This window comes from Synchiropus splendidus, chromosome 19 (genome assembly GCF_027744825.2).
Source record: "Synchiropus splendidus isolate RoL2022-P1 chromosome 19, RoL_Sspl_1.0, whole genome shotgun sequence".
NCBI classification, from domain to species: Eukaryota; Metazoa; Chordata; class Actinopteri; order Syngnathiformes; family Callionymidae; genus Synchiropus; species Synchiropus splendidus.
Window position 1 is genome coordinate 14,295,015 of NC_071352.1, and position 18,768 is coordinate 14,313,782.

Consider the following 18,768-nt stretch of genomic DNA (forward strand, 5'->3'; position numbering starts at 1 on the left):
ACATATCAGGAAACATAGCTGTTCATCGTTCATCTGAGACCTAGCATGCTAGTGTACCCACAAAAGGCCCCTCTCGAAATACTGAAAATAGACATTTAGAGCTTTGGAAACTCCGTAACAGGGTCTCCCACAGCGCTTTTATAGCTGGTCTGCCTTGAATGCATGACATGGTCAACAGAGCAGCCAATCAAAAACACGTGGTGAATATTTGACGCAAACAGAGGAGGACTCAAGACAAATGAAGACCAAGAACTGGTTGCCAAGGTCACAATAGTTTTTAGAATTTTTCCACTTGTTTTTGTTTTTCAAATTCAGTTAGTTCTAATTCATTTTCAGAGTGTGTTGGCTATTCGTTTGTTTTTTAAATGCATCGTTTAAGTTTAGTTTATGTGCCCTGGAACAACATTGAAGATTGAAATAGGTTGCCAATAAAAACTCAACAAAAGACACCATTTAAAAACATGTTTCGAAAGGTGACGGTGTCTCTGCACTTCCATCGCGCTAGTCAGCTAGTCAACGTGCTGGCGTCGTAGAACCAGCCGAACCAAAATGAACACATTTTACTTCCTTCCTCAAAATGCTTCTTCATGAAATAAATTTGCTGCAATGGTCAGTTTTCATGGACTACAATAACCTCGCGGGATCACAGACTCCGAGATGAAAACACTGAGGATGTCGGTAGTAGGATTACACAGCAGCAAGATGCAAATCCAATGTCTATCTAACTTCAGATTTACTACAAAAAAAACCTCAATGAAAGAGAGACATTAAAAAAAAAAAAAAGGAGCAGTGAAATCATTAAAAGCCGCACCTTATTTTCATGCCGCAAACAGCTGGCTCATCCTCCCCAGAGTTGAGGGGGGGGGGCGCCCCGCTTGCAGCTAATCTGCCAACGAGAGCAATGCCGCCGTGACACACTGACACACTTCGCCTGGTAAGGTCAGCAAACTCCGTGTCTGATGTAACAGCGGCCCACTTCGACACATCGATGCAGACAAATCTCAAATATTTCCTGGAGGGGAGCCGTGACAGTGGTGACGTGAGACGCAGGGGTGCCATGTGAGCCAAAGAAGGAACACACCAAATTTCCACAACTTTACTGGGTGAGTCAGCGGTATTATGTGCAGGACAAAGCCGCGGCCGCGACTGTCTGAGCCTCGGCATGCCACCGCCAACACGACAGTCCTGCCAACTGCCCGGACAAGAGATTCCTTTATTGATCCAAAAACAGCAGCAGCGTTGGTGTAGCTTCACGACTGGGATTGGGACTGACACATGAAATGAAGATGAAGCGACATGCAGCTACATGAAAGATATACCAGTGAATTAATGATCCAAACATGAAGCCTGTCTTAGGGTTAAGTGAAGCTTTGTAAATTTGCAAATATTCAAAATCAAAAGCCTTAAAGCAAAGTAGGGCTAATGTTGTTTTCACATGAGACAATGGTTATCTTTCAGCAGTTTCTTTTAGGATGTTTCCTATTTGAAAAAAATTGCTTTTGTTTGATGTCAAAAACTGATTTTTTTTTTAAACTGACCTTGAATTTAACATTTACCAGATGACTCAGTTTGTTCTGCCAACGTAAACGGGCCATTCACTGACCCCCGGAAACTGACCGAGTAACTCTGAATGAGCAGAAGATGCACTCGTTCGCAACAGATGTCAAACAGATGACTCCGTTTCTCTCATTCAACTTTCACCTTCAAAAGTTCTCGGAGTTGCAATGCTGTTCACAATAAGTTCATTCTGCCATTTCTAGCACACGGAGGATGCACGTGGCCGAACCCTCGGGCAAGCACACACTCACGGGGTCACGCCGTGTTGGACTCGATCGGGGGGCAGATTAGGTGAGATGTAAGAGGCATCGGTCCATCGGAACAAACAGGTAGTTATCTTTGGACTCTGGGAGGAAGCCAGAGAAACACAAAAACAGTGAGACATTTCATGATAATTTTAGCACTTTCTCCACCAAGCTCATCGGTCCATCAATAATGTACGGGGTCATACAGTTCCATTAATCAATAACTGATATCAGACACAATAAAGAGCAGATAATCTGCCACTTCATGCGGCTAAAAACGAGGCCATGCACATAACATGAAGGGCAGAGGGAGGAGCCACGTGGTGAGTGGGGGGCAGGATATGGGATGGGGGGGTTAAAACAATGCCCTAACTTCTTCTAAGCCAGAGAACAAAGCACCTCTTTCAGGCTGACACATCACTGGCCTTCACAATGGCCACAGTCACAACGTGAACCCAAACCAGCGTGCATTCCTCACATACACCTGCAAAGCTGGCGGCCCTTCCCCGGAGGATTACGGCTTCAGCTCTGATCAGTAAACATCGAGTGGCTTCTTCTACATCAGCATCGCCGCTCCCAGCGGGACAGTAGCAAGGTGACACGTCCTCTGGCCTGAGAGGCTGCGTTTTTCCTCAGCTGACCTGGACGGTTACTGCACTGGAGCAAAGCAGGTCAGGAGGAAAGTAGGTCAGTAGGAAGCCAGGGATGTGGCGGGAGAGAGAGCGGTGACTGATGGAAGGAAGGATGGATGGATGGATGGACAGACGGCTTCATCTGCATCCCTCTGGTTTGTCTCTCTGGGCAAACAGAGCAGAAACTCTCGTGTTACCTGGATCCCCTGCACAGCCTGGGGACACGGGTTTCCAACATGACACACTAGAGCTCCTGAGATATTGGGTCACAGTCTGGGTCCGATCGGTCGGCCATGGCTGTCTTGCTTCTCAGCTGAAGTGTGTGTTAGCTTGGTGGGCCTGTGATGAACAGATCCAGGGTGCCCCCCCCCACTCCTCGGCACAACCATCCCACTGAGGGAACGCCGAGCCACACCTGAGAAACCTGCCGCTGATGTGTTAATCAGCAGAAGCTTATGAATTAACAAGGAGTTTCCTGGACATTAGAATAACATTCTTGACTTCATGTTAATGATTTCCCACTCAGTGATGTTACACCTCAAGGAAGTTATGGCATCATGATAAGAAAGGAGAGGGAGAGCTCACACGTTTCTCCTGACACGTGCAGGGCAGCTCATGACTCGAACTGCTCTGAGGCAGCTGGCTGCGTGAAGCCAACTGGGGCAGGGAGTGGCCCGGACCCAGTTTAGATTTGGGTCTTCGACACATTTCCACGCTCAAGGTTCTCATCGGACCCTCGACACATGGGGGGTGGGGAGGGGTGGACACCCTGGACCAGTCCAGGTCGAGGAGGTCGAGGAAATGATGTAAAGGCCCAGCAATGTCTTGCAACATTCCACTGGAATTTTTAAAGGTGTGTAACACGGAAGCTGTAAAACCTGACCAGAAAGGACAATAAAATCTTGAGTCATGGTTGAGTTACAGAATAAATGGAGTCAATTAGCAGTGAAGACTGTCGTCAGTCCTGCCGTGTGAGTTCAGAAATGTAAACACAGCGCAGTTGAAGTATCAGCACTCCTGTGCTCAGAACAGAAAAAGTGGAACGAGACAGAAGGCTGGGTTTAAAACCAAGCCACCAGACTTCAGTCTGCGTGTCCTCAGACGGCCAAGAGAACCGCACATGAGGCCGCGAACAGTAGTCGACCTGGTCAACACACAAGACTGGAGCGCACATAACGAAGGAAAATCCAGGTATGTAGACAAAAGCATACCGTCATCAGTCAAACAGCCAGAGGGGGGAGTGTGAATAATGATGACGGAGGCCTGGGGCCACGGCGGGGGAGTGAGAAAACACAGCAAGGAGGGAAAACAAAGAGTCCACTGTGTCAGTCACCCAATGAGCTTCCTTCCTGTTGGGCCGCGAGGTCATCAACGTCAGCCGAGGAGAAAAAAAAAAAAAAAAAAAAAAGAAAATCCACTCAACCTCGCCCCCCTTCACACAAAACAAGTCACAGTCGTGATGTAAGAAGTGGGGGTGCACATTAAAGTGTGTCCATTGTGCTGCTGTAACAGTGCTGCTGCGTACGACGTGCGTCAAACCAGATGCAATTGCAGCAATGAGATGGAGGGATAAAGAGGAAGACAAACTTTACATACGGGATAGTGACGTTGGGACGTGAATGTCAGCAGTGCAGTGTGCTGCCCTGTGCCTTACCTAACCCCAACCTCCATTTTACTTTTACGTGATGTGCTGCCCACAAAAGACGGAAGAGCCTAGTGCGTCAACACGTAGTGCTAAAGGCTGCCTTTGGTGTCAACATAGAACGCAGAGAGTCCACTTTCCCAACATACATAAAGCTAAAAAAAGCTTTAAGGTGTTTCCATTATTTTATCCAACCCCGGTATTGTATTTCATACACATACATATATATATATATATATATATATATATATATATATATATATATATATATATATATATATCTCAAGCACGCTACTCAGAAATAGAAGGTCCGACGATACATTAAGGTCATTGTCCCATGCTTGAGGCCCACTAACACTGTACATTACAGAAGGATCCGGATATGGACAGACAACTCTGTCCGTGCTCTGCGTCGATTTCCTCAGTATTTCTGCACATTTCCACAATACGTACAAATGTGGGTCAACCAATGCAGTACCACCTGAAACCGTGGGGGCAGTGTTGCTGTTACTACCCGATACATAGCTCTAATGAGACACGAAGAGGACAACAATGGTCCTCCGGTGCTGATATATTCCAGGGTCTCACTGACCGCTGCCTCCAACAACGCTGCCTCCGTTACCTCTTTTGTGCAAGAGCTACATGATCAATGCCTCTTCCACAGTCACGTTGGTTTTGGAGTTTGTTGTCGTCATCAACTTTTTACTCTGGGCTGCTCCCCCCAATGGATACATTGGTGAACAGCAATAAATAGCACCTAAGTACAGCATGTGATCAGTGACGTAACATTTACGCACAAAGGGAGCACGAATGGGTCCTTAGTTCGCGGGAATCAGATATGACAGGAAGTTCCACTGAACTCAACTTTGCTGATGTGGAATACTTCAGAAGAGATGAGTAATATTTATGTTTGTTCAGTTTCACCTCTGAATTCTGTGCTCCTCCCAGACCAAACCAAAAGCTCTCTGGCACGCTAATCCTGAGCTAATGTTAAACATACAAACAAGAGTTCATATCAGCGCTCTGGCTTGGGAACACCCAGGAATTCCTGGTCACAGATGCTGCAGAAATGCCTGCTGCTACTTTCTAACACAGTGGTGCAGAGAAACATAAACACGAGGGTCGGCTGGGAGCAATAAAGAAGCGTTACACAACTGCAGACATCCTGCCGGTGGTGGAGGTTGAGTAACATATAGCTGCCTGCGTTGCTGCGATCCGACTGAGGAATGTTTGTTTTTGTTTTAAATGGCTTCATCATGGAGATCCAGTGGAGCATAGCATGTTTCTGGGTGTGTGGAAGGGGCGGGTCCACTTGAAACAAACCACTTGCTTTGCCTATGTTTTCAATCCAGCCACTCCAGAATCAGGCCAACGTTCATGTTGGTAGGTGAGGGCAGCCGGAAGAAGCAGAAGCAGGAATAGATTTACGAGGCCCCTGACCCAATAGATCTTTCAGTACTGAGGAATATAATCAGCTACTGTTGACAAAGAATGCGTGCAAGTGCCGACAAAAGATGTTATTTTGGTACAAAGTGGAGCAGCAATGGCAGGTGGCCAGACGATCAGTGTTGACTTTGGAAGCAGTCCAACCCCGATGACCTCGCAGAAAGTCACAGGCGCACATGTTGTGAGTGCACACAGGCTGATGGAAGAGCGGGGAGTGGCAGGAACACGAAAACAAAGAGTGAAAAAAGCAAGCGTCATAAAGATAAAGCTCTGCTGACACTGGATTGTGATGATGGTGTGAGATTAGTGGCATCATAACGAACGGCAAAACAAGACGTGGCAAGAACTGGAGAAGCAAAATCGTGAACTAAATGACTCATCAGTCTTAGGGAGAAGTGCTGATCCACTCTGATCTAGGGTCTGACATCATCTTCCCGACACCAACTAGTCACACGGCTGCTTTTGCCTAACACACGACGGAAACTTCTGCTCTACTCTCAGATGAAAGTGACTGTTGTACTTCAACACAAGCTCTTGTTGTTACGAGTGGATTCTGCTCCACAACACAAGTAAACACACCCACATCCAGAACGCTGAGCTCTGCGACACACTGTGTCTGAAAGAGACCAGACCCTGGTTTAACAAGACGTAAAGCTGAGCAACTGCTAATAACGCATGGCTAAAAGGAACCTCCCTCTCTGGGGAACACAGAAGTGTTCACAGGTCAACTGAGAGACATGATTTCTCCAGCGTGTCCTGGGTATGTCCCAGGGCGTCCTCCCAGTTGCACATGCCAGGAACACCTCACCAGGATTGCGTCCTGACTTGCTACCAAAGCCACTTAGCTTCTCTCAATATAGAGGAGCAAGTTCCACTCTATACCAAGGGTCCAGACAAGACACCTTTAGGAGGCAACAGATTCTCCTCTGTTGGACTCCATGATCCAGTCCCAAAGCTTGTGATGTTAGTGAAGGTAGATTTATCAACGGTCTCCTTTTAGTCCTGGCCTTTCTCCAGAATCCTTGTGACTGAAGAATTCCCTCACTCCTGAACAAGATACTTTAACCCCAGTTGGATTTACCCGTCCCTAAACTGGCAGCTCATTAGCTTAGAGGATGGACTAGACATTTATTATTCTGTCCATATACAAGCAGCCCGTCGGGTTGGAAATTGGGAATCTCGAGGCATGCCATTCAGACTCCGTGCAGATGAGTGCCCAGAGCAGGACTGATTTGCGTTCAGAATAACTTCAATAGCGAGTAAGTGGCATTTATGTCGGGATTGATTCTTCCTGGGAGGGTTGGAGTTACTGTCCGTGTTCCAGTAATGAGGTTCCTAGAAGGCAAGCCAGCGATCAATAGATGGATCTGTGTTGGGGAGTGATTTAAACCTTTGCCGCCGAAGCAAGAACAAGACTCTCCAACCCCGAGGATGTCCAGCCCACGTCACGAGTCCAGTGTTCAGTGAGTTCAGTGTTCGCCGAACAAAGGGACAGGAAGTTGTGTGAATCTGTGACGGGCTAATGTGGTGGGTTTTTTGTTCCTTTCCTCTGAGCTTATCAAGTAGGTCAGTGACATGAACAGACTCTCTGAATCGATGACAGGCTCTACTCAGGGAAGAGAGCGGTCTCCCAGTTTCAAGTTGAAATGCGTTTTAAAAATTGCCAAAACTTTCTCAATCCGATGACCATGCATTCTGAGGTACTCAGTCACCAGGAGCTCCTGGATGAGCCCTTGGGTCTAGTTCTAGCACCGTCTTTGGTGTAGCCATCAGTCCCCTTATAGCTTGGCAGCCACAGAAGAGCCATTCAACATAAGGACCGAAGTTTGCTAGGGTGCAGAAAACCTGAGAGCAAGGGCGGCCAAACCAGTCCCTCAAGGCCCACAGTGGGTGCAGGGTCTAGTTCCAGCCTTCATGGGGGGCACCAAGGTTCGTTCCAAATAGTGAGGCATTAAAGGACTCCGCCAACCCACGCAGCCTACGTCCCAGTCAGCAGACAACAACTGCCTTGTTCTCCTTGTGTGCAGCATGTTGCAGGGTGAAATTCATTTTGTAGATTTCAAGAAGAACTGATTGAAAGAAGAGTCAGGGTCACCTCAGTGTTCACGCAGGGCGGAAAAACTGACTGGCTGCGTCAAGGCAGGAAGCAGAGGGTGATGGAGGGTTCAGTGGTGTTCAGTGATAATATTATTATGGTTAAAGCAGCGACTAAAACTTGAGTGGAAAAAACTGTTTCACAAGTTGCAGCCTGTTGCTTTTAAACTTACATCATATCTGCATAACAAAAATACACAGGGGGTTCAGCAGCAAGCTGCGGCTCAATGTAGGTCAGCTACTCCCACATTTTGGTGGTGGCACCGCCCAAGTGGTGCACTCTCCTGATATCACACCAGCTGAGTCTTGTACTGCTGTGCTGTAATGAGTCACGGGGGGGTGCTGGATCCGAAGCCAATGGACGGGCTCGCAAAGGAGGACATGGCTGGGTGTCAGCGGTGGGCCTTCCTAACAAGGCCATGTCCTCCGGAGACCCGCCTCTTCTCCCCCCCCCCCCCGTCTTCAGAGGAAATCTCCCCTCAGCTCCCAGAATCATGACCATATACAGCGGGATCGCTGCGTCACGTGCCGGGGTTGATTCCAGCCCGGAACGCTGCCGCGGTGACCCCTCGCAGGAGTGGCTGGCATCAATCAACAGGTTCATTTTCTCACTCCGCTTTTTCTGTTGGCTGAGAAAGAAGCAAGGGCGCCTTTTAAGGAAACAGATTGGGGTCACAGAGAGCTGAGATTTTATATTTTACGATGCAGATGAGACTGAGAGCTGAGAAGCAGCTGTCGGGGTGTGGCCTAGGTCAACTCAGTCCACAGTGTCTGTAGATAACAAGCATCAAGAATCAATTCAGAAATTCTTTAGTCACGTTGCTCTTCTGCACTGTGATTAAGGTTCAGAAAACTTAAATTACATTGATTTAATTTGTTTTTATTATAGTTTTGGATTCTGATGTACTTGAACTTCAAAAGCTGCAACTGGATTTCTATGGTCTCCATCACCCAAAGTCCTCCAGGCTGGGGAATGTGAGAGAAGACAGAGAGAGGCAGGTCTTTAGGAGGAAACTGGGGTACCCGGAGGGCTCCCACAGAGTCATGTGGGGAACATGGAGATCCTGATCCAGATGAAACCTCCTGAGGGGTTTGGAGTCCATGCGGTCAAACCATAGCTTGAACGAAAGGTGGCATTTCTCAGTCAAATCTAGTTCAGACCGTCGCTGCAAACAAACATCCTGCAGTTTCAAACACTAAGTGGACCTGCGCAGCGGAGGGAATGTCACTGTGGCGGGATGACAGAAGCAGCGGGGTGTCAGCACGGATTACAGGAGCAAGAGGATCCGGGGAGCGGGGAGGGCAGATAAGAAGGGTCTTTGGAGTGAGATAACCAAAACATGATCTGAAAGCAGAGACGCTGGGCTGTGTTCACCCGGCTTGTTACGCAACTTGGGACAAAAACATTCTTTTGTCAGAGATTAGCCGAACACAATCCTCGCTGGCCTTTGCATTGAAAAGAAACAAATGCGAGGATTGTTGGCGTTATGATTGACAGGCGAGCAGCGGCCACGCCCTGGTCCTGGAGCGCGCACAGTGGTACCAAACAGGTGATGATGACATACATCTGGAGCTCACGTTTGTTGCTCACGCTGACACACCCGCCGCAGCAGAGTGTGTCAGGCTGTAACTGATGCTCCGTCCCACACAAAACCTACTTTCCGAGCCAGTTGGATCCAGTTCGCCACAAAGCGGTGGGCCTCAGGTGAGCCGCACAAGCCGGCATTCCAGCACGCCTTGTGTAAGATGGAGTCTATGGTCAGGTTTCACAGGAAGACACGCGGTCATTTCCTAACAGGGTCAGAGGTCAACATGGGGATTAGCTGAAGTCAATGAGGCCAAGGCTGCTGGACACAAACACAGTTCAGGTTCCGGAGCCTTCAGGGGAAGCTGTCCGCACGAGGACACGTCTTCATGACCTCCAGTCTCACTGTTGAGCCCCGGGTTTCCAGGGTCACGACAGGCCAACGTGTGATCGGATTCATTAGAGACGATTTTTCTCTTTGAACCTCTGCAGCACACTTTCAACTCCATTCAAATTTTCCAATTTCTTTTCCTCTTAATCTCACAGACGAAACTTTTTATCTTTAAACGTTTCAAGCCTTCCTCCAATCCTTCGTCCAGCTTCATGTAAACCAAGGACTTGTTTTGACTCCAGCCAGGTGGCGGTGGAAACAATGACTTGGACTAATGTGAGAGGTTGAAGCGTCTGAATGGATGAGAGACGGACGGCAACACTGAAGGCTCATGTGAATGTAATGTAAAACTCTCTTCAGAAGGGTTCAAAAACATGCCATGCATTTGGGTCAACAGTGGGACTGACTGGGTCTTTTCCAGGCGAGTAGTGAGTGTTAGTCGACGCTTTCATCCAAAGCGACTCGAATAACTGTAATCCCAAACAGTTTCACAGAGAACCTGGTCACACTGCCTCTCCGGGTTAACAGCAGCTGGAGTTCACTTACTTGCATCAGCTGCTACGATTCCCCACCTTTCCAGGAGGCACTGCAATACCAGGGCAACATTCTCCTGGACGGTGTCAGATGTTCTGAACATCAGCTTGACGCACCTCACTTTCACCTCACACACGCTTCCTCCTTTGAAATATTTTGACATGGTCACCGGGTAAACAAGCTCGGCTGTGTGACATCGTGTAGCGGTCTGTGAGTCATCAGAGGATCCATGGGCCAAAAATGACTCCAGAGAGAATCAAAGTAAGTGTGAACGGCTCAAATAGCCCTGGATGGTTCAGACCACCATCAAAAGGCGACTGTAAAGAGATAATTCACCTCTTCATCTGGGCATTAGTGGGGAAAAGAGACGCTGAAATGGTGCGGCTGCATGTGAAGAGGGGAGATGAAAGCCAGTTCCTGCTGGACACGACGGTGGATGAGTCCGTGGACTCACTGATCCACCACATTACAGCCATTTACAACCTGAGACTCAAAGTGATGCGCGTTTGTTCCGAGATGGTGGACCTGGCCGATCACGGCATCACGCTTCCACCCAACATGCAGGGCCTGAGCGCGGAGCAGATCGTGGATCTGAAGCTGAGAGACGACTGGGAGGATACGTGTGTGCCCAGCGGAGGAGTGGTGTTCAGGAAGGACAAGATCGGGAGGAGGAACGGACAAGCTCCGATTGACAGCATGAAACAGCTCATGGTGAAAACCACCCAGGAGGCCAAGGCGCTCATCTCCAAGAAGCAAGTGGAAGCAAACGTGTGCGTGACCATGAACATGATCAAGGAGAGTCTTGACCTGCTCAGGGGGGCCATCATGATCGTGTATCCGATGGGGCTGCCGCCTCACGACCCAGTCAGGATGGAGCTGGAGAACCGCGAGGACCTGTCGGGAACTCAGGCGTCTCTGGAGGTGATGGAGGAGGACGAGTGTCAGCTGTGGTGGGCCGCCAAGGAGCTGCAGAGAGGCAGCAAGCTGCTGGACTATGTCGGCAGAAACGAGAAGACCAAGGTGGTGGTGAAGATCCAGAAGAAGGGACAGGGGGCGCCAGGGAGAGAGCCCCTGGTCACCGACGCGCAGCAGAAGCAGATGATGATGCACTACTACAGACGACAGGAAGAGCTGAAGAAGCTCGATGAGGCTGACGACGACTCCTATCTGGACTCGGAGTGGTCAGACGGCCAGGCCCTGAAGAGGCACTTCCAGGGTCTGTCCAAAATAAAGTGGGGCCCGAGATGAAGACTTGAGCTTCACTTCTCTTCCTTTTGTCCAACCATTAAAAATAAAAACCCTTGCTTCTTCACGAGTCTGCAACTGTTCTCGTTGTTTAAGCGTCAAAGGTGGTTGCTTGTTCGTGACTAAAAAGAATACATTATCCAACGTCTTCGAAAGGGTCACATGATCTTGAGGAATGGGTTTTGGTGATTCCACTGGCTGATTTCGGGCAGGAAATTTTGTGTTCATGGATAGAAGTCAACCACCTCCGCCAGGGACAACAAGGTGGAGCAGATGGCGATGGTCCACCTTGCTCCACCTTCTCAGCTGGACTGCGTGCCGTCTGAAGTTGAAACACAGACCTGTCCAGCCAACACCGTCTCTCTTGTGAGGGCACTCAACACTGTACACTTCCATAACTCAGCAGCTGCTGAGGTGCTGCAGAGGAAGCGTTTCACAACAGTGTCGGTGACATAAGCATGGATGAGGCACCCTCCTGGGAATGTGACAGTATAGACCATGTGATGCAGAAAACCTTATGTGACAAATATTATGAAACACAAATGAAATGAAGCAATGACAGACACGTGAGTTTCACGTAACGTGAAAATCCGATGGCTACACAGGTCAACCTGCTTATTTTGGACACGGTGCTGAGAGTGCAGCCATATTATGGGATGTTGAGGTTTTGCTGCATGCCACACGAGTTAACAATGGGGGGAAACGCAGTAGTCAGGGGAAACAGACGAAGGAAGAGCAACTGATGCAACTGGTGCAGGTGAAAGGGCAGAAGAAGGTGGCGCTAAAGAAACTGTGCTGCTGACACCGGTCCATTTCATGAATGCAGCTAAACACCTGATGCCTTAACAACCAATCAATACAGCCCAGGATTGTCAGCTTCAAGTTTGTGCTGATTTGACGTCCTTTTCTGGCAAGCAATGATGAACATAACACAAAGACGAGAACCACATTGGGGTCATTTTTCAGCTGAAGTCATGTGCAACACCATTCGCCCACAAATATTGCCACCAAGGGTCGCGTTTCGGACGTGATGGACTCTGAATCCATTTATAAACATCCAAATTCCCATGATTGAAATGTAGTACAGAGGGAAGTCAAAAGCGCAATTGAAAACTCACACACACCTTTACCTCAAACTCCACCCATCCAAACCTCCGTCAGGCTCCGCCCTTGTCAGGAGCTCCGGAACAAAACAAGCGCTCACGATACGCCGTCAGCCCAGAAATAACTGTGTGACAGCATGAAGCGTAGCTACATTTTATTCAACTCTCTGGACAACCATGAAAAGCGGCTCTGCCCAGATTTGGTCCCCTGACCTTATGTTTGACACATGAATTAGAAAACAGCCACATTTTAAAACGGGTCCCTCTGGGTTGTGCGCAACAAGAAATTCCCTCAAAGAATTTGCATCCAAACGTGTCACATAGCAGCAAAGATAAAATTGGAGCCACTTTTATCTTCACAGAACAAACAGAGCTCATTATGGCTCCCCACCTGAGTCTGTAACCACGTGACTTGACGCTTCAGATGACTCAGTGGAACTTCAAACAGCATGATTGATTCACGAAAGCTTCTTCCAAGAAGCTGTCCTATTTCATTAAAGCCGTGTTTCTTCCCCAGACGGACGTCGGCCATGGGGTCCTCGCGAACAAATCAGGTGGTGTACGAACCTCCCACACACATATGCTTGGACACACACAACCTCTTAATCATATAGTGCATCACTTTATCTCACACAGATACACAAAGAGCAGGTGTGGTTGTTTGACTGGCACACAAACACGGGGAACATTACGATCCGCTGAACTTCTGAGAAAGAAAAACAGTGTGTGTGTGCGTGTGTGCGTGCGTGCGTGCGCGCTCCTCTTACTGCCACGTGAGCTGCTGGTTAAGTAGGTCAGTCAGTAAGTCAGGAGTGGCAGGGAAGGAGTGCACAAACACAAGCTAACTCCATTACCTCATACAGTGGATTAGTGTCAACAAGTCCATCCATCTGTCTCGAGTCATCTTGGTTCCAGTGGCTGCAGGCTGGAGGTTCAGGGTCGCACCTGTGCAGGGAGACGAACAGCAAATATTCACACAGCAATTACATTTGTTTCTTCACAGCATGTTACAGATTCTTCCCAACAGATCCACTTCCTGTTTCCTTCACCAGGAGCCAGACTGAATTGCTGATGGGAATGTGATGTTGATGCCAAAACATGAGGGGTAATTTGAAAATGTAATAATAAGAGGCACCAACACAACAATCAATAGTAGTGGGATGAAGTGCTATGGGGCACAGGGGTCTGCAGTCAGGTCAGACAGGTGCCTCCAAGGCAAAAGACAGGATTAGTTTAAATTTTGTTTCTTAATATCAAATAGGAACCAGTCTATTAACAGCATGACTTGCTTAAAATACATGGACGATAAACATCAGTGGTGAGGGCCCCCAGGGCCACGCTGGCTCTGAACAGAGCCGGATAGCAGCGTGTCGAATCACATGACCCAAACACTAGAGGCACTGTGTGGTCAGCCTTCTTTGTGACGCACAAACACGTTCTAATCTTGCATCCAAGCCTGTTTATCAGAAGTTCCCAAATGAACTGTCAACATTTGCAGTTTCCACTGGCAACAAAACAAACTGTAGGACAGCAACACTGTCGTCTTCATGAGTCATGATTTGAAGCCAAACCAGACACACATCGGGCCCCATGAACAGACTTGGTGAGGGAGACTTGGCCCCGGGGCCTCGAGGTGGATGCTCGTGACCCAAGATGGCGGTGGTCACCGAAGCTAGCCTGCAGTGTTTGTCTTCCTGTTCAAACATTGTGGTCCAGTTCAGAGTGACTTGTCTCGACCAGCACATCTGCTACAACACGCCGCTGAGGACGGCATCAGCGAGAGGAAGAACGCAGACGTGAAGTGACGCGCAGAAGAGAAGCAGAAGTGGGCAGGAGTCCTTACAGGAAAGTGCCTCCTCGCTGCTCAATCCTTCCGCCTCTAATCCAAACACCTGGAGGGGGAGGTGGGAGGGGGTGGGGGGAGCTGGCGGCCCCATGTGAGTCGCTGCTCACATGCAGCCAGTGAACAACGTGTTACAGTAACACCCTCACCAGCGACGGGTTATGTAAAGAACAAACGCTGCAGCGAAGCCTCCTGCGGGTCAACAGGTAGATCCAGAGTCGCAGCTCTGTTGTCGCTCCAGTCTCTGGCACGCGCTTTGATCTCAGGTGTCGTTGCCGTGGCGACACAGAAAATGTCCTCGGATAAATTTAGTGCTGAGAAGTGGTACAGAGGGGGAGTCCAACCATTCCCCTGCTGTTTCTATAGCAAGGCTGGTTTGGAACCTTTATGTTGCGAGCAGGTGAAGGACTGCAACCACAGAGAGTGAGGACTGGTCTTAGGAGCTCTGCCTCAGGAAAAGGCAGAATCCCACCTCTGTTCAGTCATATTTACAAGGTTTTCAGTGACCTTGTATGGCTGTACTTGTGGGGACCAAGTCTTGGCAACACATCTACTTGTGCGAACATTTTGCTTTGTGGGGAAGACAAGGTAAAGTCTCAGTTTGAGGATCAATATTAACTGGGTCAACTGGGTTTCAGCTTGGTTCATGTGTATTGGATGGTTAGGTTCAGGCTGAGAGGCAGGGTGAGAAAGGGTTATGCCAATGAGGACCCCACAAGGGTAGGAACACAAACGTGTGTGTGTGTGTGTATGGCAAGCTTGTAGGCAACTTCTCTCCTGTCGTATCTCCACCAAACAAGGTAAATATGCTATGCTATCTGAACCCACACTTCGAAGACACAAAAATGACAGTTTGGGGATTTTTTTTTTACGGTAAAGTACAATGTACAAGTCACAGCAAAAGCTTTTATTTAATGCCAGTTCTTTTTGCTGGTCTTAAAAACTCTGATTTCTTCTCAGAGATGCAATGGCTGGTGTTTGTGGCACAACTCTCTCACACTTTTACAGATGACCTGATATTTTACAAGGTAGGACAAGTGTACCTACAGTGAAATGTAGCCTCATGTCAAATATGAAACAGTTTGGTGAGTTGTGGAAGGGCAGGCCTTAACATTATGACCACCTGTGCTAAGAGGAGGACATCTGAGGATAAGAGTGACCACACCGAAGTAAAAACCAGACACTTATGCAATGAATGAATGAGAGTTCTTCAACCAGCTTGTTCATCTCATGCGAGGACATGTATGGTGCAGCTGAAAACCACTGACAGGGCTGTAAAAGTTTCCCAGGAATGTCTTCCTAGGAGCCCCTCTGGGAATTGTAGGCAACAGCCATGCTAGAACTCGATTGGTAAAATGAAGAGAAGAGAGCAACAATTGTGGGGCTAAAAATACAGGCGTGGAAGCAAAACTAGGTTACTGAGAGACGCTTGTCAGAGGAGCAACAGGCGGAGCTGTTCCTGCTCAGAGGAGGAAGGCGGGGAGAGGAAGGAGAGCACGTGAAGGCAGAGAGTGTGTTGACGAGGAGCCATGTGCCCGAGCCAGACGTGCCAGTGACTGAAGCGCTCCACGTCAGCGCGTGAGTCACTGCAGAAGGAGGCGGAGGAGGAGTCCAAGCCCCACATATGCTCATTCACACCAGCGCAGTGCAACAGGAACAGGCCGGTTATAAATAGGCTCTGTGATACAGGAATACACCGAAAACAACACAAGAACAGAGTTGAAGGCCAGAAGAATGAATCAGTCCAACTCCGAAAAGAATCCACCGGAGCAGCGAAAGACATTTCAACCATCTTTCATATACACATGGAATAAAAATACATGACAACATCTATTTAATTTGACTGAAAAGGGAAGATGTAAACAAATAAATATTCACATGCAGAACTAGCTAAGGAACTAAATGTGGAAAAGTAGAAGGGAATAAAAAGGGGAATAAACAATCCAAAGAATATTGATGTAAATATGTAGAGTGAAGTGAGGAGTAATTAAATATATGAGGTTGTTAATGAGTCATCTGATCTGAAATATTGTTCATTAACACATGGGAACAAGCAACGTGCATTTAGATGAACCTAAATACTGTAAATAAAGGTTGAATCCTGGCTGAAGTATTTTCAGGACTTGACTGCACTCCAGGAGTGGACAGACAATGAACCATCTGCTTCCTGGCTGAGACCCAACCGAAGTTTCCAAAACAAAGATGTGACCTGTGGCATGGATGCCGACTGCAGATCAGGACTTCAGGTGAGGAGGAAGTGCCAAGGCACATGGAGGGAAAGTTCTGATGTTCCGGATCAAAGTCACTTTCGAATCTTTATCTCTTCAGACACCTAAAATAAAGGCCAGTGAATGTGGAACTGGTTCTGGTGCTGAAATTCCCGACTGTGTTTTCAACGTGATGCGGGTCAGACCAGCCGAGTGGGCGGCATCTGAGACACAGACACCACTGATGGTGACATCATCACTAGTATGGAGCTGTAACTTTCAGCCCGTTTTCATTCACGTCTTCTCAGATTTGTGGCCACAGTTTCAATCCTCTGAGCTAATATGGTCCCGGCTAGCTGGGAATGTGGCACGGTCGGCAACATCGGCCTCATCAGGACGTTCACATTCTTCAGCTTCAGTGATAAAAAGGCCCTTGATGCATTAACAGGAGGAGAAAGTTGTGCTTGTGTTCCATCCTTGATGGTGGGAGCCGCCGCAGCGGTGACGCTGAAGGCCAGGAATAACTCCAGTGGGAGAGAGAGGCATCTGTCCTGCCTCTCAATCCTCATCCCCTGTGTCACCAGGAATCGGATTCAGGCTGCATCGCGGCGTGTGTTTATACCACGGCAGCACATATGCCGCTCCGTGTCAAGTGAGCCGGAGCGGCAACAGGCGCGGGTGTCACTCTGGCGCTGCCGTGTTTGTGTGCATGCAGTGTGGCTGTGAATTCCTTGCTATTCTCGAACGGCTGGCTTCCTCTTCTCCGAAGTGGGAAGCAGGTTGTGTTTGTCAACAGTGTGCAGAGGCGGCACATGCACAGTGCTCTGACCCGGTTCACCACACACTTCACAGCCAAGTGGAACATACACGCACCGCTATCCTTGTGGGGACCTCTCATGGCCATCACCTTTTCCCCAGCCTCTCCCCCTAAACCTGACCATCCAAATCACATTACCAAAACTGGAACCCAATTATAATGGTGTGTTTCCAAGAATTGGTCCCCACAAGTATTGCTAATCCTGGTACACACACAAGAGCAGCTGATGGCTCGTTCACACAGCGACCAAGTCATTCAACGTACAGTTTTATTGGCATCCACAGGCATTAATGCTACCAGGGAAACACTGTGGACCAGACCAAATAGCAGGCAAAAATCAAAGCTAATTCTGAGATTCAAGCTAATGTCGAGGCAAAAAGCTAAAATTCTGAGATGAAAAGCTGAAAGACTATGGCTCAACTAGGACATAAGACTGTAAACTTTACTTTTCACTTAGAATGTGACTTATTAGAATTCATAGTTGGAATGTCAGGCCATGAACAAATTCCAAGAAAAGAGAACAAGATTCCCAAGAGTCAAAATGATTTTTTTTTTTCAAAAATGCTCAGTAATTAAATGTACGTTTTATTTTGGATTTTGAGGATTGAAACTTATTTAATCCAAAACACAATTTAAAATACTATTATTATGAAAACACAAATATTCAAAAGGACGTTAAGAATTCTACATGAAGGATGTTTACAATTCAAAATGAGGGGTCAATCTTTTAAAGGTTCACATTGAAATGTTTGCAATAATAAAAATGTTGACTTATGACACAAATGACAAAGTCTACGGTAGCACATGTTTAAATTACTGTATTAAAGGGCGATGTGTCTACTTTGATTAAAAACGTGAAAAGAGTCATTTATTAAATAATTAATATTCAGTATTAATACAAAATATAAGCTGACAGTGCGATTTAAATATCAGATCAAAACAGATAGAACCCTTTTTGTCACTGTAAAAATTACAATATAATCAGCTTATTAGACCAAACATGTATAACTGAATTCTAATGTAATAACCGAGTCAGAAACAGAGGCTCTTTCAGCAGTCGAGGTCCCTGGCCCTGGAGTCTGAGAAGCTTAGAAGAGCCAACTCTTTGAACCTGGATCTTCATGAGGCGAGGGGAAAAGTCCCGAGGGCGACAGTATCGGCATTATCGACGGCACCGGTTCTCATTAGGGAGCCGTCGCACAGATTTCCTGGAAGGATCCATAAGAGCGAGCGTGTGCTGGGCCAGGTGTGCGTGAGGGGGGTCACCCTGCTGCAGGTGAGCATGCTCCCGGGTCAGATGGAGGCAGGGATACTGCACGCATGCATAATGCATGAGGACGGGTGCCAGTGTCCTGTTTCCCTTCCAGAACTGCTGACCTGCGCACACTCACGACACACACCTCGTGTCCAAAACTGGGTTTTTGTGCCGAGTCGGCACGCTATATTCCTGGACGTTAACATCACAGCGGCCTCCATCCAGAGGAGAA

General features: G+C 47.9%; 2 protein-coding genes across 4 annotated transcripts in view; one reads left to right on the forward strand and one right to left on the reverse strand.

Moving 5' to 3' along the window:
- The window catches only part of LOC128750804 (ral guanine nucleotide dissociation stimulator-like 1), a 53,495-nt gene that overhangs the window by 22,659 nt on the left and 12,068 nt on the right, over positions 1 to 18,768 (reverse strand). The window contains exons 18-19 of one of the 3 annotated variants that reach the window (XM_053851323.1): positions 13,269 to 13,359; positions 4,379 to 8,582 (exon numbers count right to left, since the gene is read on the reverse strand). The gene's annotated coding sequence lies outside the window, so the exon portion shown is untranslated. Of the gene's footprint in view, positions 1 to 4,378; positions 8,583 to 13,131; positions 13,193 to 13,268; positions 13,360 to 18,768 lie in introns of those variants that run through there. The other 2 variants (XM_053851324.1, XM_053851325.1) reach the window with 2 other exon arrangements.
- On the forward strand, positions 10,337 to 11,365 carry LOC128750811 (cilia- and flagella-associated protein 298-like). The gene has a single exon (XM_053851340.1). It carries the CDS (start codon positions 10,442 to 10,444, stop codon positions 11,312 to 11,314), a length of 873 nt encoding a protein of 290 aa, XP_053707315.1. The 5' UTR covers positions 10,337 to 10,441; the 3' UTR covers positions 11,315 to 11,365.

Excerpts from the sequence above, each read along its gene's own strand:
- LOC128750811 (XM_053851340.1), top strand. The coding sequence starts at position 10,442 with ATGGTGCGGCTGCATGTGAAGAGGGGAGATGAAAGCCAGTTCCTGCTG.